Genomic DNA, 27,132 nt, shown 5'->3' with positions numbered 1-27,132 from the left:
CTGGGCTGCTGCATTGTGGCAAGATATTGCTGCTCGGGTAGAGAACCTGGCTGTGAAAGTACGCCACGTAGATGCTCACGTGCCCAAGAATCGGGCTACTGAAGAACATCAGAACAACCAGCAGGTGGATCAGGCTGCTAAGACTGAAGTAGCTCAGGTGGACCTGGATTGGCAGCATAAAGGTGAATTATTTATAGCCCGATGGGCCCGTGACACCTCAGGCCATCAAGGTAGAGATGCGACATACAGATGGGCTCGTGATCGAGGGGTGGACCTGACCATGGATGTCGGATAACCCGACCGAAAGCCCTGGGACAAACGGACACAACGACCAGCGTTCTGTGCCGTAAGCCAATTTATTACTGCGTGACAGTATCTTATATAGTGTCAAAGCGTCCCACCCAGGAACCCAGGACCCCTCCCACTGTGCTCGCAGGCACCCCAGACCCTTCCCCTCGTGCACGCAGGCACGACCCAGAATAACCCCACAATTGACACTATAGCACAGGTTATTCATGACTGTGAAACATGTGCTGCAATCAAGCAAGCCAAACGGTCAAAGCCTCTTTGGTATGGAGGACGATGGCTGAAATATAAATATGGGGAGGCCTGGCAGATTGATTACATCACACTCCCTCAAACTCGCAACGGCAAGCGCCATGTACTTACAATGGGGGAAGCAACCACCGGATGGCTGGAAACATATCCTGTGCCTCATGCCACCGCCCGGAACACTATCCTGGGCCTTGAAAAGCAAGTCCTATGGCGACATGGCACCCCAGAAAGAATAGAGTCAGACAATGGGACTCATTTCCGAAACAACCTTATAGACACTTGGGCCAAAGAGCATGGTATTGAGTGGGTGTATCACATCCCCTATCATGCACCAGCCTCCGGGAACACTGAACGATGCAATGGGTGCTGGGACATTCAAAAATTGGGATATGCATTTGGCAAAGGCCACCTGGTTAGTCAATACTAGGGGATCTACCAACCGAGCTGGACCTGCCCAATCAAGCCTGTTACGTACTGTAGAAGGGGATAAAGTTCCTGTAGTGCACGTAAGAAATATGCTGGGTAAAAGAGTCTGGGCTACTCCTGCCTCAGGAAAAGGCAAACCCATTTGTGGAATTGCTTTTGCTCAGGGACCTGGATGCACTTGGTGGGTAATGCAAAAGAACGGAGAGGTCCGGTGTGTACCTCAAGGGGATTTAATACTGGGTGAGACTAGCCCATGAATTGAATTGTATCATGTTAATTACTATATACTACTGTATGTCATCACTACCATGATTTCTATGTACCCTAGATGAAGATGGTGATTAATTAGAATGTATGGGAAAGAGTGTAACCTGAGCATGACATAAATGGTATGGAATAAGGGGTGGATAGATGTCCTGGTTTTAGTTAGGACAGAGTTAATTTTCCTCCTAGTAGCTGGTAGAATGCTATGTTTTGGCTTAGGATGAGAAGAGTGCTGATAACACCCCTATGTTTTAATTGTTGCAGAGCAGTGCTTACACCAAGCCAAAGACGTCTCAGCTTCTTGCTCTGTCCTGCCAACAGGCAGGCTGGGGGGTGCCACAGGAGCTGGGAGGGGACAGACCCAGGACAGCTGACCCAAACTAGCCAAAGGGGGTATTCCATCCCATCTGACGTCATGCTAAACAATGTATAGGGGTGGCTATAGGAGCAGGTGATCGCGGGGGTTGGACCCCAGGGGGTCCCAAGCCAGACCAACCCGCTCCTGACGAATAAACCCCACGGCACAGACCCACACCTGGAGCAGCTCCCAAAGAGCCTGTTTTTCGCTGCCTGTGGAGAAGCCCACACAGGACCAGCCCAGGAAGGTCGGCACCCCACGAGAGGGACTCCACAACAGAGCAGGGGGGAGAACGATTGTGAAAGAGCAGTGGAAACAAAGCACCACGGACCGATGGCAGCCCTCACTCCCAGCCCCCCCACACCACTCAGGGCAGGGAAGAGGTGGAAGAGAGTGGATGGGGGAAGGTGCCCCCAGCTTGTTTCTCTGTTTCTCACTGCTCCAGCCTGTCAGAAATAGGTAATAAATTTTATTAATCTTCCTATGCTAAGTCTGTTTTGCCCGTAACGATAATTGTAGAGTGATCCCCACTGAGGTACACTTGAGGAGCCCTTGAGGTACACTTCTTCATTTATAAGGTGAGAGAGGGAGTTAGGAGAATCTTATCAAGTAGAGATAGAGCGCTGACAGCATTAAACTAGGCTGCTACTTAGTGCTTTTGCATTGTCTATGGTGTCATTTCCATAAACTCCTCCCCTCTGCGCTTGCGCGGTGCCTTCTGGTGGTGGGCGCTGAGGGTCGTGAGGATGAAGTAAGATGTCTTCATCAGGGTTGAATTTTTCACATCGTCTCCTTGTGCATGCTCTCTGAGCCCCTGGTCACAATCTGGGCCATAAGGTTGCTTTGGTCCGGTTCTCTGGGTCTGAGGGGCCCCTGTTATCTCGAGGCCTTGCATGTTTGACATCCTCTTTTAAGAACAGTCCTCCTTATCTCTGAGCCCTTCGTCACAGTCCAAACCATATGGTTGGTTCGATCTGGTTTTTGGGGTCCCAGGGGCTCCTGTTATCTGGAGGCCTAAGCACAGCACAAGCACATCACAAATGTAGCACATATTAAGCAATGAGTGTTGCCTACATATTCATTCTTAATCAATCGCTCTCTAATTTCTAATCCCACGTTTCATGATGGCCTCATCGTTAAGAGTCTGATGTTATCATCAACCATGGGGCCTGTCGACCCCCATGGCCACACTCTCACATCTCCCCCTTCTTTATTAACATCAACCATCTTCTTGACATGAATTATTACTTCATATATCACAGTCACAATCTGGGCCATAAGGTGTTTTGATCTGGTTCTCAGGGTCCGAGGGGCTCCTATTATCTGGAGGCCTAAGCGCAGCACAGGCACAGGACATCGCAAATGTAGCATATATTCATTCTTAATCAATCGCTCTCTAATTTCTAATCCCATGTTTCAGTAGGTTGATAGTTGGACTAGACGATCTTGGAGGGCTTTTCCAACCCTAATGACTCCATGATTCACTCAGGCTGCGGAGCGGGCCCCGTTCCCCCCACAGCCACCCGTTTGCCGCCATGGCAACGGCGGGGCGTGGCCGCCATTTTGTGTCCGCCCCATCGGGGCCTCCTTGTCCTTCAACGTCCCACTCGAGCGCCACTCCCTCCTTTTGGCGCGTCGCGGCGGTGTCATGGCGTTCACACTGTACTCGCTGCTGCAGGCCGGGCTGCTCGTCGTCAACGCTGTCGCCGTGCTGCACGAGGAGCGCTTCCTCCGCAACGGTGAGTCGCCGCTACCCTGCCCGCCCTCAGCGCCGCCAGCCCCGGGCCCCGTCCTGTCCCCCTCCCCCCCCCCCCCCCCCCCCCCGCCACGGTCCCGGGCCCCGTCCCTGAAGATGGCGGCTGGGCTCCTGTCACTGCTTTGTGTCCCCTTTTTCTATTCCCTTCTTGTTGTTTCCTTCCCCTTCTCCCCTGTATGTTTCTGAGCTGTTTTGAGAGAGGGAGTTAGGAGAATCTTATCAAGTAGTGATAGAGCGCTGACCACATTAAATTAGGCTGCTACTTAGTGTCTTTGCTAATTATGGTGCATTGTGCAAATTTACTAAAGCAAGAAGCCTTGGGCCCCTTACCAAGGCCAGTCTCCTAATAAGAGTGTGAGCCTATCTTAAGAAACTGGCAGAAACTGGTCCTGCGGATGGACAAGAGCCAAGGAGCAACTGAGTGTGCAAAGACAAGATGTCAGCCATCAGTGATGAGGAAGAGTCAACCTTCATCCCCACGACCCCCGAGGGCCACCACCAGGAGACACTGTGCAAGCACAGATGGGAGGAGTTTATGGAATTGACTCCTTGGAACTAACTTTAATACAAAGCGGGGACAGGTTATGAATATGTACAGCCGTATTGTGAAACTTCATGCATATGTAACTCTTTACTGCATAGAAGCAAGGCAAGTTGCCGCGTCAGGTGTGCACGACTTTGGCGGGACTACCCCCCGTGCTGCCCAGTGCTGAATAAACATACCTACTTTACAGTCTTATTGACTGTGGAGTCTGTTTTCCTCAAGTCAGTTTGGTGAGCCAGCCAGGAGATGCTCTGCTCGGCTGTGGGATTGACTGCGGAGTGGACGCCCCTAGGTGCACCCCGAGTATTTTCCTCGGAGGAGCCTCCACTATCAGCCGCACACTGCGGAAGCAGACAAAGACCTCCTGAAGCCACGGGCAAATGGTATGTTTTACAGTAGAGGAAGGGCCTGTAAGTCGTATGCGTGGACAGGGCAGCTGGTAAATCATGCAGAGACATCTGGCGTGCAGCACAGTCCCCATATGGGAGGAGGGTACCCTACAGGCTGACCGGTAGCCAGCCGGACTACTTGGGAGCCAGGACGGACCTGCTAACGACTATAAGAAGCAGGAGAATGGTAAGCGGGCCTCTCACAATTGTGACAAGGTTATCTGGGTAATATTTGCAGCTGCTGGAGGGATATTAATTGGAGTGGTAATAATTGTATGTCTTATTTGTGGATGGCTGGGTATCTCATGTTGAAAGCATTTGTGTAAGTGTATGTGTTTGAGACCAAGTATTGTTGTGAAGTGAATTACTCCACGAGGAACACGGTCAGAGACGATACAAACCAGTTTGGTTATTGTTTAAGTGATATATTCTTGTGGTATGAACGAGAAGCGCAAGGGGCCTCTCTGTGTGATTGCATGATTGTGCTGTGTGAGTGAGATGCAGCATCGCTGCAAAGCGAATGCAGAGTTCCGATCCGCGGTTCCATATTCTCCGTGAGGGGATCGGCCGGAGACGAACAAAACGCATGACAGACCAAAAAGAAGTGCTGTTTTATCCAAGTGTTGACTGGTGGTGCCTGATATACGGGCCTGGCAGTGCATCTTGTAATCCTATTTTTGTTCTTAAATACATAAATGCATATATTTATTAAATAAATAAATAGGAGGGGGGCTGACTGATTATCAAAGCGGTAGAATGGAGAGTCGCTTCTTTAGTGGTTCGGGCTTGAGCCCTGAGAATTTGGTAAGAAGGGGGAGAGCAAATTTATTTAGGCCTCAATACTTTTTTTAACCCCCATATTGACTGATACGCAGATGTGATTCCTTGTTTTGTGTGGGCTTACTAACAAAGTGCATGAGAAAAATTGTCATTCGGTTTGAAATTTGGTCCTGTTGAAATGAAAGTTTTGTGGAAAAGGTGGTATTGTTTGTCTAGAAGACAGAAGGCTGAGTGCTTCAGGTGTTTTCCTGAAGCCCTGTGGATTTATGATTGGAACAGGGCTCATTAACAATATGAAATAGTAAAGTTTGTATGCGGAAGGAAGAGTTTAATCCCAGAGAACTGGGACATTTGGGAAGAAGATTAGGAAAAGATAGTAAAAACCCGCAGTAAAAAGGTTTGCGTGGAAATTGAAACAAGGGACAGTAACTAATATAAATAAATAAAAGGGAATGAATGGGAAATCAAGGAAATGGGTAATATCCAAAACAAAGACGTTTTAAAGAAAGCCTCCTTGGGTGCATATTGGCACGTTGGAAGGATATTGTTAGAACTGGGGGCACAGAAAGCAAGAGGACTTTCATTAAGTATTGCAATCAATGTTGGCCACTACATAAGCTAAACGGCCACTTTATGGACCAATCGACTATAACACTATCTTGCAAATAATGTTGGTTTTGAGGAGAGAAGGGAAATAGGATGAAATGTTGTCAGCATCTTGGATGGAAAAGGCGTGGAATTAAGTTGGCCCCTGACTGAGCCTTTGGTGTTGGCATGAGAAAAGCACAGGCTGGAGAAAGATAAAGGAAGGGTTAAAAGGGTTGTCGAAGGTGTTAAAGGTGTGGCATGTAGTATTTGACAAAGCTGTTTGAAGTTGAATGAGCAGGGAAAGAGCATGTAGGAATGTTAATAGTTCTGCCTCAACCCGAGGCCGAGATCTCAAAATCACAGGTGTGAGCCCTCTGGGGCAGAGGGACCATGATTGGTCCGAGAGAGTTGTCATGGAAACAGAAAAGCAGCTAACTCTTAAAACAACCTGATTTCATGTGTGAGCTCAGATTGCCAGTGGGACCGCTCAGGGAACTGTTAACGATTGCATTCCCCTGACTGACCCCCCACTGAGACCCTAATCACCCCGGAAATAATGAACGGTTATGTAAATACAAAAATCTGGTTAAATTGGGAATTGAGAATCTGTTCCAACAAGGTCCAAAAGAAACCCCTATGGAATTTTTGGACCAACTTCAAAATGCAATGGAAAACAAAACAAAACAAAAAGAATTTGGACCTGGCTTCAGAATACAGAGGCAATTGGCTAGCCTCTTTCTAGGGCAATTGGCCCCTGATATCAGAAAGAAATTGTCCTAGGCTGCAAGATAAATTTACAGCAGTCAGGAATGATGGGGACCTGGGGCATCTACCCTAGCAGGTCCACTAGTTGAAGAAAAACTAGGAAACGAAGAGAGAGGCTGGAATTTTTTGTTGGTTAAGGGAGCTTCTTTCCCTGTGTTAAGTAGTCTGTAAATGTAAGAGGAACAACTGGCCAACAGGAAAAGGCGTGGTTTTTCTTTTGTTTGTTTGTTTGTTTGTTTTTGTGCAATGCTTGAAATTTAAATTGGGGAAAAATGATTGGAATTACAAAATGGGAAAAACAGACAAGTTTGGTTCACGGTACTAGATTTACAGGCTGCCTTTTTCTGCCTTCCTGTGGTAACTGAAAGCCAGAAACTCTTTGCCTTTGAATGGGAAAATCCTAATAGAGGATGGAAAACTCAGCTTACTTGGACGGTGTTACCACAGGGGTTCAAGAATAGCCCCACCATATTTGGCACTGTGATCTTGAAGCTTGAAAGACCCCTTTGGGAAAAGGGGACATTGTTGCAACACACAAATGATAGCCACTGAAGAAGAAAAGGAATGTGTATAATGGACTATTAATTTACTATATTTTTTTTTTTCGGCACCAATACTGTGAACCCAGCAGCCTCTTTCCTTAGTAACAGAGTTTCCAGATTACCCGTTCATGATTGCATCAAGACCACGGACATGGTATACTCCAGCTGACCAGACTTAAAGGATACACCCCTAGAAGATGCAGAGGATTGGTATATAGATGGCAGCAGCTTCATCCGACAGGAATTTCGCCTCACAGGATATGCGGTAACAAACATCAGCCCAAAAGGTGGAAATCATCGCCTTGATAAGAGCTTTTGAGCTGGCAAACATTTGGACAGATTTGAAATATGCCTTTGGTGTGGTGCATGCACATGGGGCAATTTGGAAGGAGAGAGGACTCTTATCTTCCTCAATTAAACATGCAGAAGAGATATTGCAGTATACCTGCCTACATCAAGGAGGGGATACTGATATTGAAAGGGAAAATAGAATGGCTGATGCAGGAGCCAAAGGGGTAGCAGAACGGGCATCTGAGAGTCAAATTTTGGCATTAGTATCAGGAACAGAAAACCAGGCATTAACAAAAGCTTTTGAAAATGAGTAGAATACTCTAAGATGTAAACGGAAAATCTTACCTACAGGTTTAACATAAATAACTGTCCTGGTTTCAGTTAGGACAGAGTTAATTTTCTGATGGGAGAATTGTGATACCATATTAAATTGAATGGTAATTGGAGAACATAATAAAGCATGCTGGGGAGCTGAAGTAGTGTAAGAGTTTTTAAATAGCAAATGGATAGGGCCTAATTTGTATACCATTGTTAGACAGGTATAAAAGTAATCAAGCTCCAAACAGCGGTAAATTATTTTTTTTTTGAACTCCCAAGAAAAGGGGGTGTCAGTATTTGTCGGTATTAACTGACACCTTTTCAGGATGGCCAGAAGCATTCCTGACCAGAGCAGCCAAGGCTCTGGAGGTAATTACAAGCAATAAAACCTCATTTTGCAGTTTCAGCAACTATATCCTCTGACAGGGGCAAAAGTGGTACAACAAATTAGCTGCCATTTGGGTATAGACTGGCAACTTCATACCACAATTGCCCTCAGTCGAGTGGCCAAGTAGAAAAATGAACCACTTAATCAAACAGAAAATTGTGAAATTGGGGCAAGAATCAAGTTTGGTCTGGCCTCAGTCTATTCCTTTAGCCCTTTTGCATATACCAAGGGCAAAGGAAGGGCTAAGCTCCTTTGAAATCTTATATGGACGACCCTATGGAATACAAAGAGGAATATTCATGCAAGCTGGGGATGAACCCATGACCTCCTATATGGTGGTCTTAGGTAAACAGCTTAATGAAATTGGAAAGCATGTGAGTGGGACTCCGGGTAGAGGGTTAGATGGACCACTGCACAATAGACAAGCTGGAGGTTATGTGCATGTAAAGTGTCTTGCAGAGAAGACCTTGGAACCTCAGTGGGAAGGACCATTCCAGGTCACAGAGATCAGAATCAAGGAGCAAAACGCCTGGATCCATCACACCAGAGTGAAAAAGGCACCCAAGACCCCATGGAACATTACTCAGGTGTGACCTGGAAGGTTACATTTCTCACAGTCTTAATGGTATCACTGGTCAAGGAAACTGAACAGTGGGTGCACAATACCTATGTGAAACTCACCCAGGCAGTGAGTGATAGTTTCAACCTTTCTGACTGTTGGGTGTGCACACTGCTGCCTAGAGGCAACCTAGAATTCCCCATGTGGGGCATACCCAGTATGAATTGGACATTGACCTTTGCGCACGCAAGAAATGGAACATGTCCATTTGGCAAGGATGATTGCGAACATCTAGGGGAGAGATCTGAACTACTCCCATGTGAAAATGTTAACATGTAACTTTTAATCTTACTAAAACTTGAGATTATGGTGTAGGTGTCACAATATGTGCTGATAAAAAGGATACGAACTCAGGATCTCATAGCCTCAATTCTCTCGCACAAATTTGCAAGCTACAAAAAGGATTCTATTGGCTATGTAGAGATGGGCATGCTAGAAAAGCTTACCCTTAAATTGGAAGGGTCATTGTATCGGGGGCTGTCTTAGCCCTTGTGTTGGGTCTGTCTGAGCTGGAGTCACCTTTTCCCTGCAGCAGCCCACACAGTGCTGTGCTCTGCACTCATAGCTGGAACAGCACTGATATCACTCCAGTGTTGTGTCTATTGCTGCGTAGTGCTGGCACAGCATCAGGACTCCTTCCAAGCCCCCAAGAACCAGCAGGCTGGGGGTGGGCAAGTGATGGGGAGGGGACATCGCCAGGGCAGCTGACCTAAACCAATGTCGTGGTTTAACCCGGCCGGCAGCTAAACACCACGCAGCCGTTCGCTCACCCTCCCCCCTCCCTCTCTGGGACGGGGGAGAGAAATGGAAAGTGAAGCCCGTGAGTTGAGATAAAGACAGTTTAATAAGACAGGAAAATAATAATAACAAAATAATAATAAAATAATAACAATAATAATACAATGGTGATAATAGGAAAGTAATAATAGTATGTACAAACAAGTGATGCACAATGCAATTGCTCACCACTCGCTGACCGATGCCCAGCCTAACCCCGAGCAGTCCGGCCCCCCTCCCCCCGGCTAGCCACCCCTATATATTGTTTAGCATGACGTCAGATGGTATGGAATACCCCTTTGGCTAGTTTGGGTCACCTGTCCTGGGTCTGTCCCCTCCCAGCTCTTACTGCACCCCCAGCCTGCCCGTTGGCAGGACAGAGCAAAAGGCTGAGATGTCCTTGGCTTAGTATAAGCACTGCTCTGCAACAATTAAAGCATCGGGGTGTTATCAGCACTCTTCTCATCCTAAGCCAAAACACAGCATTCCACCAGCTACTAGGAAGAAAATTAATTCTGTGCTAACTGAAACCAGGACAACCAACCAAAGGGATACTCCATAACACCTGATGTCACACTCAGCAATAAAAAGGGGGGGGCTCTCATGGGGGAGGGGGCTGTTCCTCCTGAACAACCACTACGCGTTTTGAGGCCCTGCTTCCCAGGACGTGGCCGAATATCGCTCGTTGATGGGAAGTAGAGAATAATTTTTTTCCCCCTCTCTCTGTGCTTCCGTGCGGACTTATTGTTTCTCTTGTTTCTTTTTTCTCCCCATTCCTTTTCCCTTTAATTAAACCTTTCTCATCTCAAACCTCGAGTTCTCTGTGTTGTATTTTCTCCCCCTTCCTCTTTGAGGAGAGGGGGAGTGAGAGAGCGGTTGTGGTGGAGCTCGGCTGCCCACCTGAGTAAAACCACCACAGTCTTTTTTGTCGCCCAACGTGGGGCTCGAGGGTTGAGAAAACAATAGCATTGGTTGAAGTATTTACAACTAACATACTGGTAGTCACAATGTTCGATTTTCTGTTAATATTTTTCTGTGTGACTATGTTGTATGTAGTCCATTCCCTGTTCTCTTTTTTCCTTTACATCCGATCGGAGAAAGTGTTGAAGTCTGTGCTTGGTTTCTTTATCATGTTGTGCTGTAACATGCTGGCCTTCAGTTTTGTCTGGTACTCAGGCCCTGCATTGTTATCTTCCTGGTCTCCTGGAGATTATCTTTTTGGAAATATTAAGAATTCCAGCGCCTTCTTTTTTGCCCCTAGCAGTCAATCAGTGAATAATATCGGGGGTGGTGCCTTCTTCTTTTCTCCCTGTGGGCTAATTACAGCAGCCTTTGAGTATTTTGGATACCCTTGGTCGGATATTATCCTCCTATTACTAGTTCTAGTGTTTGTCTTCTTCCCCAAGGTAAAGCAATTTATTAAGAATATTATCCAAGGACCTGTCCCCAGACAAAGTAGTTGTGGGGGGCAAGGTGTGTGTGGGGATTTGGGCAGGTACCTGTCACAGTTTTCTCCTCCGATGGTTCGTAACTTCACCCCTGAACAAGTGCAAAATCCAAGAAAAGTGGTAGAATGTTTGAAAGACGTATGCCCTGACCCTGGCAATACTAGAGAACTCCACCAGCTTGCTGCACTCTGCTGGGGTCTGGCTTATGCCTATCAAATGTCAATTAACATTGCCCAGCACCCTCAAGGGGATAGGGAAGTTCCTGAATTTGATGATGAGACAGCACACACTGTGACCACCCCAGAGGACCGACCATCTATGGTATCAGTCGCCCCTATAGTAAAGACAAAACAGTGGAAACGGAGATCAGGTCGTTTAGTAAGGGAAGAAGCTCCTCCTAAGGATGAGGGAGAAGAGGAAAAGGCAGGCAGCTCCAAAGCAGCAGCATCACGGCAACATCAGGGAGAAGAGACTGAAATCATAGATGAATCAGAAACTACTCGGTCTCTATCCTTGAGTGAGCTGCGAGAAATACGAAAGGATTTCAGTCGTCATCCAGGTGAGCACATCCTCACCTGGCTGCTTCGATGCTGGGACACTGGGGCCAATAGCCAACAGCTAGAAGGCAATGAAGCCAAGCAGCTGGGATCCCTCTCTAGAGAAAGGCTCATTGATAGAGTAATTGGGAGAGAGGCACAAGTTCTCAGCCTCTGGAGGCGAATCCTAAAAGCTGTGAAAGAAAGGTATCCCCACAAGGAAGATATTGTATACCAAGTAGGCAAATGGACCACTATGGATAAGGGCCTCCAGCAGCTGTGGGAATTAGCTGTGCTGGAGATGCTTTATAGTGATTTAAACAATGCCCAGACACCTACAGACCCCGATGAAGTCCAATGCACAACATCCATGTGGCGGAAGTTTGTACGGGCTGCACCCTCATCACCTGCCAGCACACTGGCAGCAATGGATTGGGAGGAGGGGATGTGGATAACGTGTCCAACCAACACTGTATCGAACCTAGAAATAGTGAAAGAATTTACTAACTTTTTAGAAAAGGGGGGACTGAGAGAGGGAGTGAGGAGAATCTTATCAAGTAGAGATAGAGCACTGACGGCATTAAACTAGGCTGCTACTTAGTGCCTTTGCATTGTCTATGGTGCATTGTGCAAATTTACTAAAGCAAGAAGCCTTGGGCCCCTTACCAAGGCCAGACTCCTAATAAGAGCGTGAGCCTATCTTAAGAAACTGGCAGAAACTGGTCCTGCGGATGGACAAGAGCCAAGGAGCAACTGAGTGCGCAAAGACAAGATGTCAGCCATCAGTGATGAGGAAGAGTCAACCTTCATCCCCACGACCCCCGAGGGCCACCACCAGGAGACACTGCGCAAGCGCAGATGGGAGGAGTTTATGGAATTGACTCCTTGGAACTAACTTTAATACAAAGCGGGGACAGGTTATGAATATGTACAGCCGTATTGTGAAACTTCATGCATATGTAATGCTTTACTGCATAGAAGCGGGAATTTGGGCAGGAGTGACATTTCTTGGCCCTTCTGCCTGCCCCCTGGTGGGACTCAGCTGGGGCTTTGGTTTTACTTGTCCTTTCCTGGAGCTCCAGGAACCCCAAGACGTGTGGGATGATGGAGGGGTCAAGCCCCTCACCAAGCCTGCGTGAGTCTTGGGAATAACCGCAGGCTTATCCAGGTGGGAGCACAGCACCCAGCCTGGTGCTAGCAGAGCAAGAGAGACAAGGAAGGAAAAAGGGGTGAAAGAGAAGGAAATCGCTCCCAAGCTGTCTCTGGAGGAAAGAAACTCCCAGGTTGCACCGTGCAGCTCTGCACAGGGTCAGTCCCTCCTGTGTCTGCCCTGCTCATCCCCAAATGTGTAAGGGTTGTGAGCAGCGGGACCAAAACTACGCAGTCCTATTGCTGGGGGATGGTGCTGTGCTCTGTCTCCTTGTAGCTCATCTCCCCACTGCCTTGGCAGGGAAGGCTTCTCATGCCCTCCTGTTTTTGTGTTTTCCTGGGGTTTTGTGTTTTCCACTCCTGTTGGTGTGGTGGCATTTCATACCGAAGTATGAAACCTGCCTCACTGCTTGCTTTATGTTTGTCTGTGCTCAGAGAATTAAAAATGTCCCTGCAGGCAGTCTGCATGATTTAGAGAAAGCCATTTTAAACCTTCTGATGTTTTCTTAGTGACTCCTTGTGCATCCTGGCACTGTTTGCCTTTAAACATCACTACACACTGAGCAAAGCCAATTCAGGCTGTTTCCAGTGGCACGCAGCTCTGTTGTTCTTTGACAGGCAGGCCAGCCACAGATAGCCCATCTCTAAATGTTCATTCCCATCGCAGTGTTTGTCAACACTGGCTCAGTTGCTGAGCTGCCACCCAAAAAGTTTGAGTCATTTCTGTAGCACTTCAGAAAATCATTGTCCCAGTTTGGAATTTGTTCTGTTTCCATCACGTAGCTCGTTTCTGAAGTGTTGCTTCATACCCAGCAATTACTTGTTCGTTTATCTTCTGGTAAAGGCCTGTGAGCAGATGTAGGCAATCTTTTTTATATTATTTTGGCGGATGCTTTTCTAAAGTCCAAATAAACTCACTTGGTTCTCTGTCATGCAGAGAATAGTAGTATATTAAAAAGGTAAGGGTTTCCTTTGCAGAAACATTGATCTCTTGTTACCGTTGCGTTCGTTAAGATGTTTAACAGTTTGTGGTATATCGTTTCAAGCAATAGAATCTGAAATGAAGCTAATTGGTTTGTAGTTTGCTTTTCTAATGTTAGTGATAAACTCAACCATACTCAAGGTAGATCACTCGTTAATATCGCTGATAGCGTTTGTTGAATGGCTTCGTTTTTTTGTTGTTGTTAACATGGCTGCCTATTTTCATGTGGCACAGTTGGCTGGGCAAGTGATCAAGGGATTGGAGGATTTGGAGACGCACCAGGAATTAAAGCACAGCTAACGAACCTCATTCAGTCTGTACGAACCATTATGAGAGGTAAGATGATGATGATCGTTTGTTTAAACTCTCATCTGTGAAGTTTTGTTTCTGTGCTTTAATGACATAATGCCGGCATGTGTCTCTTTCTTTTACCAAACAGCTGCTCTCTCTGCTTGTCATCCAGTCTGTCCTTCTTTTTTCTCCACTTCCAGAAAAAATCCCAGTTTCCTTCTTTTTCTAATACTGGTGTGATACGAGTTCACAGTCCAAAGCTATGGTGGTGGAAGGGAAGTGGGGCACATCCGTCCATCACACACTAGCATACACCCCTGAGCCCTTTGTGCACTTTTCTCTCCAGAAGAAAGCTGCTGACGAGACAAGCTGGGGGCTGTCACTGCTCTGGTGGTGAATCCAGGGGTGTTATCAAGACAGAGAAGGAGAAGAACAGTAACACAAAAATGGAAATTGTCTCTTCAGAGTTGGCGAACTCTGTGGATACAGTGTGCTTGTCAGAAATGTAACTTACACACACCGGGCCAGTCAAATCCACTGTTGAAATCTTATCAGAGCTTTTGTTCATCACTGCAGTATTTTCCAGGACCACTGCATGTGTACCAAGGTCTTTGGAGGAGTAATGTGAGGTGCAGTGCCTGGTGCAACAGAAATGGGATGAAACAAATCATTAGGTATTAGATTAAGCATGAAGAGCTGAAGGGATGAAAGACACGGACTCCTGATGGCTCTTGAACAGAAGACCTTTATTGCCATTTTCCTCCACTACATATACTTTCCCCGTAGCCCCATGCGCTGCCCACACGCCCGAATCTGTCATACAATTGGTTAGAGACCCTCAGACATGCGCCTCAAGCCAGCCAGCAATTGGCCACTGCCCAAAGCTCATCTTTAACACTGTAGCCAAGTTAATTTATCTCGACCTTGCTCATGTTTTTGTTTCTACCACTTATTTCCTCATTATCTCTAATTCAGGGACGTGTGAAACAGCGCAAAGCCATCTGTGAATTCCTTTCCCGCACAGAGCCATTTGTATTTGAAGCCAATCCAATTAATAACAGGATATAGCTAACAGCAGTACAGAACTGATAGCTGGGGTGCTGGTGATAGAGCTGATTTAATTAATTATGGAGGTGTCCTTTTACACTGCCTCTTATCTTTTCGCCCTTTAACATTAAAAGGGTCTTATCCTCTTCTCCATTTGGCTAGTTGCATTCAAACTAAAGCTGAACAAAATTTTTATTTGAAGGGATTTCTCAAAATATATTACCTATTTCCTCATTATAGAAATACACATCTCAAGGAATGTCTCTTATCTTGTGATTTCTGGTTGTTCTTCCAAAAATGAAAACTTTGTCAGTAGTGAGAAATTAGGGGCTTGGGTCTCTTAATATTCCTTAATAAATTTTCAATATACATATACATATATAAAATCTGGGGAGAGGTCAAAGAATTTGGTTCAGATATAAAACAAAACCAAATGTCATTTCCCTAAAATGGTGTTACCCAAACAAGTGCCCTAGCGGTTCTCCAGCCACCGTTAATGCACCCCACTGTAAGGCTGATGGAGAAAGAATTTGTGTAACCGAGGACCCCAAGACGCAATGGGTTTTGGCAGGCTCTTTCCATGAGCTCCCCTGATTATACTTGGCTCCTGCAGGAATCCCTCACTGCACACATTTCCTTGGTGACCCTGGGTCCTCCCCTGCTGCCACTCACCTCAGGAGAACTTTCACTGCTATGCTGATCACAACCAACAGTAACAGACTGCCACTGAGAGACACTATGATAATGTTATAAGTAATCAGTGATGAACCTTGAAAAGCAGATGGAAACCACAGGTGAGTTTTGCCAACAAGCAGCTTTAGGAAATGCAACCTTTTGCAAAAGGACCCCAGGTTGTCACAGGTTGCACACAGGTCCTTCTGCTGCAAACCATGGACTGAGAGGGGTGACTGACCAGCTGTGAGTTAGGAGGGCATTCCCGTCAACTAGTTTTTCTTCAAAAATCTTGCAGCTCAGTTAATTAACTCATGGGTGTTTATCTACCAAAGGACAATCCCAAACTGCTTCACAGAGCTGATGCTGAAACCCAGCCCTATGGATCTAAGGATGGAATAGTGTAGCCCCACACTGCTAGACCACAGAACTGTCATTTCAGATATTATTCACTTTTTTGCAGTAAAGTCATTGCAGGATCCCATATCTTACTGCTTCTCTCGCCAGCACTCTCCATCCACTTCCACCCTTTTCAATTTCAGTTTCCATCCTTTTTGGCTCTTGGGTTTATTTCAAAAATTAATGGACTGAAATCTGGCTTAGATTTCCCCTTCTACATCCATTTTCGAGTTCCCCACTCCTGTCTTCTGCCACAACAGCTCCTTTCATTTCCATCGTTCTGCCCTCTCTAAAATCCCAACAGCAACAGATCTATGGCTAATTCCTTCCTTCCTTTTGAGCTCATTCACAAAGCTGTATCTGTTAAATCTTGTACATTTGCTAACATTTGATAACATTGCTATTACCTAGAGCCTCTCACTGCTGTTGTCACACAAATAAACACTGCAAAACTGATTTTAAATGCTAATGAAAAAAAAAAGGAAAGTAAAGCACCTTCTTCCTTGGAAACTAAGGTGGTGTGAAAGCCTTCTTCAGCATCATGGAACATACTGAAAAGGAAAGCCAAAAGACATTCAGATCACAGTTCAAAATAATGTTTATTTTAGATCCGTTTATGACCTCTGAATATTTCACCATCTCTAATGTGAATGATCTTTACAACTTCCTAGTGATATTGAAACTTTATGCTATTAGACATTTTGCAGATTGGGAATCAAAGCATAGAGGGGACAAGTCCTAGAGACAGAATTTAATCTGACATCAAAAAAATGAATGTTTCTCTTAAGGTAATAAACCTCCCCAGCTGCCTTGAGTTTGACTGCATGTTTCCCTACATCATCTAATCTTGGCATGGCCAAAGGCCAGGCATCACACTCTAGCCCAACCCTAGCTGCGACATTGTTTGTCTATACCCCTCAAATGGATGCAGTCAGGTAGGCTCCTAATAAAGCACACTGACAGCTCCAACACTTCTAAAATGCTGGTGGACCAATGTGCAGAACTTCTTCCCCCTCCACCCAGTGAGTACGGGCTTGGCACACCTGGCCAGGATGTGAGAAGCTCGGGCTGAGGCCACACAAACATCTCCACCTGCGACAAAGTCAGATGGGAAGCTTTGCCCTTCTCTTCTGTGCTGCCCCTACAATTTGCTAGTGAGCCTTCAGTGCTGCTAGTGGGGTGATTTATGGGGTCAGGGCTGGAAACAAGACTGCATGAAGCAGACAGACCCCAAACATGCAAAAGCCATAGAATACAATACACAAACAGTGCTGCAAACAGACATCACAACTTCAGCTCACTTTTACCTAATCCCAGCCAATTTGCCCCAGGATACAGAGGGAGACTTTAGGAGAAGAGGTAACTGAGTCCAGGTTTCTCAAGCTCAGGTTTATACATTTTCTTTTACTGTCTCTAGAGGTTTTACTGCCTAACTCCTCTAAAAAAGCTTCAGCCATCACATAGGAAAGTAAGAAGGAATGAACAGCAACTAGACAGAAAGATAATGGGGGCTCAACACGCAATTTCTTGCTCTCTGTCAAACAATAACATTATTTTACCACAGCCACATTGCCTATTACCGACCCCTCGCCCAAACACTGAATTTCTCAGAATGGTGAGTGAAGTTCTCTTCACAGCAAGTCTGGGAGGCAGGGATGTGTTATTAACCCTACTGTCGAGGTGGAAAAACTGAGCCTAACAATTGGTCTTGTATCCGTCAGAGATACCTTTCTCAAGTCGGATTCAGGTGTCACCTTGTATTCATATTGCCACACTAACACATAGACACAGACATGCTGTTGTGGTTTAACCCGGCCGGTTAAACACCAGCTAAACACCACACGGCCGTTCGCTCACCCTCCCCCCTCCCTATCTGGGATGGGGGAGAGAAATAGGAAAGTGAAGCCTGTGAGTTGAGATAAAAACAGTTTATTAAGACAGGAAAATAATAATAACAATAATAATGATAATAGCACTACTACTAATAATGTGTACAAAACAAGTGATGCACAGTGCAATTGCTCACCACCTGCTGACCGATGTCCAGCCTAACCCCGAGCAGTCCGGCCACCTCCCCCGGCTAGCCACCCCTATATATTGTTTAGCATGACATCAGATGGGATGGAATACCCCTTTGGCTAGTTTGGGTCACCTGTCCTGGGTCTGTCCCCTCCCAGCTCTTGCTGCACCCCCAACCTGCCCGTTGGCAGGACAGAGTGAGAAGCTGAAGCATCCTTGGCTTAGTATAAGCACTGCTCTGCAACAATTAAAACATCAGGGTGTTGTTATCAGCACTCTTCTCATCCTAACCCAAAACATAGCATTCTACCAGCTACTAGGAGGAAAATTAACTCTGTCCTAACTGAAACCAGGACACATGTGCACGCTATTTCCACTTGCATGTGTGATGCACAGACTTCCGTTCATTATTTCATTCTATTCTAGCCCCTTTTCTGAATAGAAATGGGGAACCACAGGCTGTTTGTATCCTGATGACATCCAGTTAATAAATACATTAATAAATTGTCTGCCACTATGTTCTTAGGTATCAAAAGAACTTGTATCTAAAGTCTTATATGTTGCACTTTCAATTCTACTCTCTTTAATAATTACTCTCAATAAACTTGCATTAAAATATAATTGTTGTGAAAAATCTGTGTAGCCACAGGTTGCGTAAGATAATGTAGATGCCTGAATAAAATACAACCCCATAGGAAAAAATATCCAAGCCAAAGCCATGTTCACATTTATACGAGGAATGATATCACCTCTGAAATGATGCTTAGACTGAATTACTGCATATGACAAGCATCAGCATATGACAGGCAGCAACTCCTTTTGTAAAGCTTGGACAACAAAACCAAGCAGCGTAATTTTGCAGCTAAACAGACTGTCCAGGCTTTGCCTCTTCTCAGTTCATGTATGTGTGCATGTCTGTGAACAAGATGAAATGTCGTCTGAGGAGCTGTTTCAGGATGTCAGGTGAAATTTCCCCGTGTGGTGGTTTTACTTGGGTGGGCGGCCGAGCTCCACCACAGCCGCTCTCTCACTCCCCCTCCTCAAAGAGGAATGGGGAGAAAATACGATGAAAAGGACTCAAGGGTTGAGATAAGGACAGGGAGATCACATAGTAATTATCGTGATGGGCAAAACAGACTCGGCATAGGGAGATAGTAAGATTTATTGCCTATTACTAACAAGCTAGAGAAGTGAGAAACAAATGAAAGAAAACAAAAGCACCTTCCCCCCATCCGCCCTCTTCCACCTCCTCCCCCTGAGAGGCACAGGGGAACAGGGGTTATGGTCAGTCTATAGCGCTTCTTCTCCTCCGCTCTTTCTCAGTCACTCTCATCCCCTGTGCTGTGGGGTCCCTCCCACGGGATGCAGTCCTTTCCAAACAGATCCAGCGTGGGCTTCCCACAGGCAGCAGCTCTTCAAGAACTGCTCCAGATATGGGTCCATACCACGGGGTCCATCCCTCGGGAGCAAACTGCTCCAACCTGGGTCCCCCACAGGCAGCAGCTCCTGCCAGGTCACCTGCTCCTGCGTGGTCTCCTCTCCATGGGCTACAGGTCCGGCCCAGAATCTGCTCCAGCAGGGGTCCTCCACAGGCCGCAGCCTCTGTCAGTGCAGGTCCACCTGCTCCACCGTGGTCCTCACCACAGGCCGCAGGGGACTTCTGCTCCGGCGCCTGGAGCACCTCTCCCCCTCCTTCTTCACTGACCTTGGTGCCTGCAAGGCTGTTCCTCATTCCTCTCACTCTCCCAGCTGCTGTGTGGCGCAGCGTTTTTTTCCCTTCTACATCCATTTTTGAGTTCCCCACTCCTGTCTTCTGCCACAACAGCTCCTTTCATTTCCATCGTTCTGCCCTCTCTAAAATCCCAACAGCAACAGATCTATGGCTCATTCCTTCCTGTCTGCTTATCATCCAGTCTGTCCTTCTTTTGGGTTCATGCATGGATTCTATAGGAAGGTACATGTTGCAGCGTGCAGTGCTTATGCTCTAAGTTTGTTGAAGCGTAAAATGTTCCCTGCTTTTCAGGCAGGGCCAATTTGGACATCTGCGTCTGTAAGGTGCCACTGTGGCATCTTACCTTTTCCTGGGGTCTGGGAGGAAGCTTGGTATGGAACAGGTTCACATTGGCTCAGTGCAGTTTTATGTGAAGTACCAGGTGAGGGAAATGTAATTCTTGGGATTCTTAAAGGTAAGCCCATGCTTAGATGGATGGGGGGGGGGGGGAACGTTCTTAACTTAGAAGTTACCAAGAGTTTTTCACTATAAAGCATATCAAAATTCATTTTATAAGTGCAAGTATGTATTTTATAAACAGCAAGTAACAAATCTTACTTTGTGGTGGGCAAGACAAGTAAAAACTGGTACATTTTTTCTAAACTGTAGTAAAAACAGGGACAGAAACAGACATTTGGAGAAAGGGATGTTTGAGCCAAAGTTAAGAGGCAATAAATATTTGTACTGTTGCTTCCTACTAGCTTTTAGAACCCTAGGCTGTGATCCTGAATTCCTTACACTAATCTTGATCCTGCATAAGAAAATGAGGTGTATTTTTTAAACTTCTGCTCCTTAGAAGGTGGTCTCCAATTACTCTTGTTCTTTCTCTGCAGTGCCATTAATAGCAGTGAACTCCGTTACCATTGTGCTCCTCCTGTTGTTTGGTTGAAGATACCTGTTGCAAAATCTTTTGGACATCCAAAGAAGCAAGTTGCTAGCCGTCACTGCTCTGAGTTTTCTGGGATCCAGCATGGTTTAGCTGCCAGTTTGACATTCAACTTAAAATAATAAAGACACTATTTCTATTTATCCTATTTCCTAATGTTCACTTTCAGTTTCATTAAACAAGATAATGGGATTAATGCAACAGTGCTGCAAATATACTGGACTGTGACAAGTTCTGTTGCTGCCTGTTAATCGCGTTGACTGTTAGAACATGCGTCGTAACGTGTTGCAATGAGTATCAATAGGATGCGGTTTTTAAATGTCTTGTTACTCTGGGATGAATTTCCTTCAATATACTTCCCAAATTATTCCTAAATTAAAAAAAAGTGATTTTTATTTCAGTTACCACAGTACTATTTACCACAGACCTCATTGTGGTCTACAGCTTCCTCATGAGGGGGAGTCAGGTGCCAATTTATTCTCTTTAGTGACCAGTGATAAGACCTGCGAGAATGGTGTCAAGCTGCGACAGGGGAGGTTCAGGCTGGACATCAGGAAGAGGTTCTTCACTGAGAGGGTGGTCACACACTGGAACAGGCTCCCCAGGGAAGTAGTCACTGCACCAAGCCTGTTGGAGTTTAAGAAGCATTTGGAGTGTGCACTTAGTCACATGGTCTAAACTTTTGGGTAGACCTGTGCGGTGCCAGGAGCTGGATTCAATGATCCTTGTGGGTCCCTTCCAACTCAGGATATTCTATGATTTAAGGGAATATGGATTAGGCTCCAAGCATGTTAAAAATTATTGAAGTCTCGTGATAGCGAGGGAGATAAAACCAGATGGGTAAATTTCTGATTCTATTCAAATTGGAAGCAGAGTGTTCTTGGTTTGATTGAGACTGGGATTTTTCTCTTGGTGTTCAATAGCCTTTTCAAATAGGTAATGTTTGGTGTGAAGCAGATGAAAATAGGTGTGACCGCTATGCAAAATCTAAAAATCTGTATGTAAACTGAGGCAATTCTGTGTTTATTTAGCAGATGGTAGTAGTGTTTAGCATTTGTTATTGTTCTGTCAGGCATTGTCTTTTATTTTTTTTTCTAAGTGTGTTAAACCTGCATGGTGAATAGTGTGTTGGAAGTGGGGAACCATTTGTATTATGACTTTCTGGGTAATGTGGGAGAATGTTTCTTTTTCAAATTCTAATTCTAATAATAATAATAATAATAATAACAACAACAACAACAACAACAACAACAACATTTTATTAAAAAAAAAAAAGGCAAATTTGCAGACTTGACAATTGCTGCTGCTTCTCCTCCTCTCCATCTGCCTTTGTTCATTTAACAACTCACTGAAACTATGGGTATCATCTTGTAGTTCTTTCACAGAGAATATTGTTAAGGCCTTTGGCAAGGATCTTGCCTCAGTTATGGCTGCTGGGTTAGGTCCTGTGTTAAATAGCAAGGCTGGGTTTAAGATTACTGATCCTCAGATACCTTTTTAGAAAAGTTAGACTTTTTGTCTTTTCTGTTCAACTTTGCTAAAGTGTCTTAAATTGTTTTAGCTTATTTTTCAAGTGGAGAAAGCCAAAGGAAACCTGCCAGTTTCATTATTTTAAAACAGCTTAGTTTATCATCTCTTCTTCTGATGTATTGATGACTAAAGCGTACATTGTTGTATACAAAGATAAATCTGTAAAATGTGTAAATGAACTTAATGATCTCTAATTCCAGTGTTTTGCAGAGCAGACTATATCCAGAAGGAGAGTTTGTTTCCTTTTTTTAGTGAAAACCTGTAAATAAATTTTGAATTTCAAAGTTAAGCACTCTCTTTCATAATTCACTCTATATCCGTGTACAGTGGAAGTATCTCAAAACTCAACTTCATCCTGCTCCAGGTACCAAAGTTACTGTTCTTGCATTAAATACTTTTTTTTATCACCATGGCACTTATTCATACCAGCTTTGCTATGAAGTTGTATTTTGGTCTGATGTAGCAAAGCCAACGAGCTAGGGTAACTGCCCAGAGGCAGAACAGGGTCATGCTAGGTTCTAGGGTAGGTAGATCTGTTATAAAGTATTCCTCAAAGTAATCTTTGTGTAATTCAGAGCTGACTAGGGTATAGTCTGGATCACCTATTTTCATAAATCTGTCTTTTCATGTTAACTGGATAGTACTTATGTGGAACAAATAAAACGTGGATAACCAGTGTTTGAACTGTGCTGTGTTGCACTTCAGTGCTTTGGCTACTGATTGTTGAAGGTGCGCTGGCCAGTGATAGAAAAGCAGTGGCAGATTTATCTATTGCTGATGCATTGGTTTGGAACACTGAGCTGGTCTGAGGCACTGCCTGCACATCATTTCCTCTTCATCTGATTTGACTGAAAACACAAGTTCTTATGAAAATAAAAGATTACAAGCAGCAGCTTTAAAGATGGGTAAAAACTGATTTCCCCCTTCCTCCTGTCCTCTCAGGAAAGCTGAAGCCTCAACGCATGCCTTACAGCCCAGGGAGCATTTCAAAATCTATTTCATGCATGCAGTAGGAAGAAGCAGTAGCTCTGTGCAGCAGGAATCCTTCACTTGAGGCAAAACTGGGACAGTTTTACCTGCCAGCTGCAAAACAGTGATACAAAGTGGGACAGCAGCTGGAAATCAGATCTCCAGGTAATGAGAATAAAAGAGGGCAAGAAGGTAGACAGCAAATGGGCAGGGAAGGAAGGATTGTAGAGAGCTACAGCAGGGGAATAACTACACTGCCTCCTTGTGTGGCTTTGAGCTGAAGTGCCTACTGTAACAGGAGGTTTAACCCAGGCAAAGCACTTCCTCACTTTTTTTTTTTTCTTTTGTATTAGCCTCCTACTTGCAATACCTGAGTTTTCCACCTCTAACAGGTGACTGTGCTGTAACTGCCCTCAAACCTGGCCGGGGCTCAGGTTCTTCACTAACAGGAACACAGAGGAAAGTCTCCACCTGGCAAGGAGCTACGCTTGCAAAGGGGCCTGCACTCCAGTAGTCACTTCAAAGCACAAAGAGCGTTCTCACTCGTACCTGGCACAGAACTGACAATAACCAGAACAGAGCAGGATGAAGACTGTGACTTCCCACCACAGAGTAATTGCCGAATCATTTCTAGGAAGCATTTGGAAACAGAAGAAGCTTTCACAGCACCAGAGCGCAGTTTGGTGGTTCCTAGCGTGGCTGGCTGGATTTAAAATGAACCTTGGAGGACTCTTCTGAGTCTTTAGTACAACTACAGGCAAGGATAATGGACTGGTTCTGTGCGCCTGTAAAGGTTTTGGAGGGCATGGCAATAGGTGAAGGGAACGGTAGGAAGGCAATGGGTTTGTACGCTCACAAAGGAGTCTCACATTCAGTTTGCCTGTGACATTACCCTGCAAGGGGTAGTAGCCGATCCAGCTGCTCACCTGCAGGACAGAGGGCTCAACTGCCTATGAGAGGAAAGGGGCTGGACCCTTGTCTCAGCTCGAAGCAGAAGGAGGCATCTGCCCCCAACCCCCATGGTGTCCCTGGGTAATAGACTTGAGGCTCTTGGGCAGGAAAAGGAAAAGGATGACGGTCTGGACAATAGTTGGAACCCAGGCCCCAAGAAGCATGTCAAGAATGAGGGAAGTACCAAGCACAGGGATCGGGGCCGAGTGGAGCACCGCATCAAAACCAGTGCCACAAAAAAAGGGTGCAGAGTCTTAGTGATTGGAGACACCTTGCTGGGGGGCACTGAGGCTCCCATTTACTGCCTGGATAACCTCTCCAGAGAGGTGTGCTGTCTTCCTGGAGCGCGTGTCAGAGACGTTAGGAAGGCTCTGCCACAGCTCATTAAACCGGAGGATTACTATCCCCTTGATGTCATTAAGGCTGGGTCCTGGGAAGCTGCAACAAGAAAAATTAGTAATATTAAAAAGGACTTTGCATCCCTGGGAAGGTTGTTGAAGGGATCAGGGGTGCAGGCAGTATTCTCATCCGTTCTCCCCATGGGTTACCAGGACCCAGAAAGAAGGAGAACGGGACAGGTAAATGACTGGGTGAGGGGGTGGTGTCTGGACCAAGGCTTTTGGGTATTTTGATCTTGGGCAGCACTTTGAGAAGCCAGGTATGTGGGCTGCTGACCAACTCCAACTCAGCAAGTGGGGCACAAGTGTGTTGAGGAGCAAGCTCTCTGGGGTAATTACCAGGGCTTTAAACTAGATTTGACAGGGGAAGGGAGGGGAGCTAAAAGTGACAGAGAAGGGCTGGGTGAAGTTGTCACTGCTGTCACTGATGAAGATAGTAGGGAAAAATCTCCAAGTTGTCCCATAGGATTGTCCAAGGGCTCCTCAGAGAAGGTAATATTCCTGATACCCCATCCAGAATCTTCTTCTTGCATCCCTCCAGGGGTAACTGTGCCTGCTGCTTCCCTAAAATGCCTGTATACCAATGCGCGGAGCATGGGAAATAAACAGGATGAGCTCAAGATCTGTGTACAATTGTGGGGCCACTATCTCATTGCAATCACAGAGATGTGGTGGGACAACTCGCATGACTGGAATGTTGTCATGGAGGGCTATGTCCTTTTTAGGAAAGACAGGCTGGGGAAGTGAGGGGGTGGGGTTGCCCTTTATGTGAGGGAGCAACTAGAATATACCCAGCTCCACCTGGGGGAAGGTGAAGGACAAGTGGAGAGCTTGTGGGTGAGAATTAAGGGGTGGGCTGGTATATGGGGGACACTGTTGTGGGGGTGTACTACAGGTCACCAGATCTAGAGGAGGAGGTCGACGAGGCCTTCTACAAGCAGCTGGAAGTAGCCTCACGATCCCAGGTGCTGGTTCTCATGGGGGACTTGAATTACCCAGACATCTGTTGGGTAAGCAACTCAGCCAGGCACGCGCAGTCCAAACAGTTCCTACAATGCACTGAAGACAATTTTCTGACGCAGGTAGTGGAGGAACCAACGAGGCAGGGGGTGCTTCTGGACCTTGTTCTTACCAACGGGGATGGGCTTGTTAGGGATGTGAAGGTTGGGGGCAGCTTGGGATGCAGCGACCATGAGGTGGTGGAGTTCAAGACGGAACTTGGTGGAAGAAGTAAGGCTAAAAGCAGGATTGCAACCCTGGACTTTTGGAGAGCCAACTTCGACCTCTTCTGGGACCTACTTGGGGGTATCTCATGAGCTAGGTTGCTAGAAGGCAAGGGTGCATGTGAGAGCTGGGCTACATTTAACTAGCACTTCTTCCAAGCTCAGGATTGGTGCATCCCGAAGAGCAGGAAATCGGGGAAGGGGGGCAGGAAACCTGCGTGGATGAGCAAGGAGCTCATCAATAAGATCAAAAGGAAGAGGAAGGTCTATGAAATGTGGAAAAAGGGCTTGTCCTCTTGGGAGGAGTATAGGAGTGTTGTCAGGGCCTGCAGGGACGCGACAAGGAAGGCTAAAACCCACCTGGAGGTGAAGCTTGCAAAAGAGAGAAAGGATGCTAAGAAGTTTTTTTTTTGTTTTTTTTTTTTAAGTATGTAAACAGTAAAAGGAAGACTAGGGATGATGTGGGTCCCTTGCTGAATGAGGGGGGTGTCCTGGTAACGGGAGACACCGAAAAGGCGGAGATACTGAATACTTTCTTTGCTTCAGTCTTTGCTTCAAAGAGTCCTCCCCGGGACTCCTGGACCCTGGAGGGAGGAGTCTGGGAAGTGGACAGCTCCCCTCTGATTGACGAGGGAGTGGTTTGGGAGTGTCTGAGTGGGGTCAACACACACAAATCCATGGGCCCCAACAGGATGCATCCACATGTGCTGAGGGAGTTAGTGGAGGTGATCGCCAAACCGCTCTCTATCATCTTTGAAAGGTCTTGGAGAACAGGAGAGGTGCCTGAAGACTGGAGGATAGCCAATGTCACTCCGGTCTTCAAAAAGGGCAAGGAGGATCTGGGAAACTACAGGCCAGTCAGTCTCACCTCTGTCCCTGGAAAGGTATTGGAGCAGCTTGTTCTGGAGACCATCTCCCAGTGATTGGAAGAGAAGAAGGTTATGAGGAGTAGTCAGCATGGATTCACCAAGGGGAAGTCGTGCTTGACCAACCTCGTTGCCTTCTATGATGGCATCACCAGCCGAGTAGATTAGGGGAGAGCAGTGGATGTCATCTACCTTGACTTTAGCAAGGCTTTTGATACTGTCTCCCATGACATCCTTCTAGCAAAGCTGAGAAAGTGTGGGATAGAGGAGTGGACAGTAAGGTGGGTTGAGAACTGGCTGACTGGCTGAGCTCAGAGGGTGGTGATCGGCAGTGCAGAGTCTGTCTGTGACTAGCGGTGTTCCCCAGGGGTCAGTGCTGGGTCTGGTCTTGTTCAACATCTTCATTGATGACCTTGATGAGGGAATAGTGTCTGCCCTCAGCAAGTACGCTGATGACACAAAGCTGGGAGGAGTGGCTGACACGCCAGAAGGCTGTGCTGCCATTCAGCGAGACCTGGACTGGCTGGAGAGATGGGCAGGAAGAAACCAAATGAAGTTTAACAAGAGCAAGTGTAGAGTCCTGCACCTGGGAAGGAACAACCCGAAGTACTGATATAGTATAAACTCACTTTAGG

At 46.1% G+C, this 27,132-nt stretch overlaps 1 protein-coding gene and 1 long non-coding RNA gene across 2 annotated transcripts; one reads left to right on the top strand and one right to left on the bottom strand.

Moving 5' to 3' along the window:
• Positions 1-3,184: 3,184 nt before the first annotated feature.
• On the top strand, positions 3,185-22,379 carry IER3IP1 (immediate early response 3 interacting protein 1). The gene is made up of 3 exons (XM_068665322.1): positions 3,185-3,342; positions 13,710-13,811; positions 20,508-22,379. The coding sequence occupies exons 1-3, from the start codon at positions 3,252-3,254 to the stop codon at positions 20,561-20,563; spliced, it is 249 nt and encodes an 82-aa protein (XP_068521423.1). The 5' UTR covers positions 3,185-3,251; the 3' UTR covers positions 20,564-22,379.
• On the bottom strand, positions 13,916-16,437 carry LOC137847048 (uncharacterized). Its single transcript, XR_011090750.1, has 3 exons — positions 16,380-16,437; positions 15,486-15,582; positions 13,916-14,404 (listed from the first exon to the last, which is right to left on the bottom strand). It is a non-coding gene; the product is annotated as an uncharacterized lncRNA (long non-coding RNA).
• Positions 22,380-27,132: the final 4,753 nt, after the last annotated feature.

Source organism: Anas acuta, chromosome W, assembly GCF_963932015.1.
Source record: "Anas acuta chromosome W, bAnaAcu1.1, whole genome shotgun sequence".
In the NCBI taxonomy this organism is placed as follows: domain Eukaryota; kingdom Metazoa; phylum Chordata; class Aves; order Anseriformes; family Anatidae; genus Anas; species Anas acuta.
The sequence above is the reverse complement of the archived record's forward strand: the minus strand, read 5'-3'. Positions and strand labels throughout refer to the sequence as shown.

Excerpts from the sequence above, each read along its gene's own strand:
- IER3IP1 (XM_068665322.1), top strand. The coding sequence starts at position 3,252 with ATGGCGTTCACACTGTACTCGCTGCTGCAGGCCGGGCTGCTCGTCGTC. Across the intron at positions 3,343-13,709 it reads GGAGCGCTTCCTCCGCAACG|TTGGCTGGGCAAGTGATCAA; the intron begins GTGAGTCGCCGC and ends CATGTGGCACAG. Across the intron at positions 13,812-20,507 it reads TGTACGAACCATTATGAGAG|TGCCATTAATAGCAGTGAAC; the intron begins GTAAGATGATGA and ends CTTTCTCTGCAG.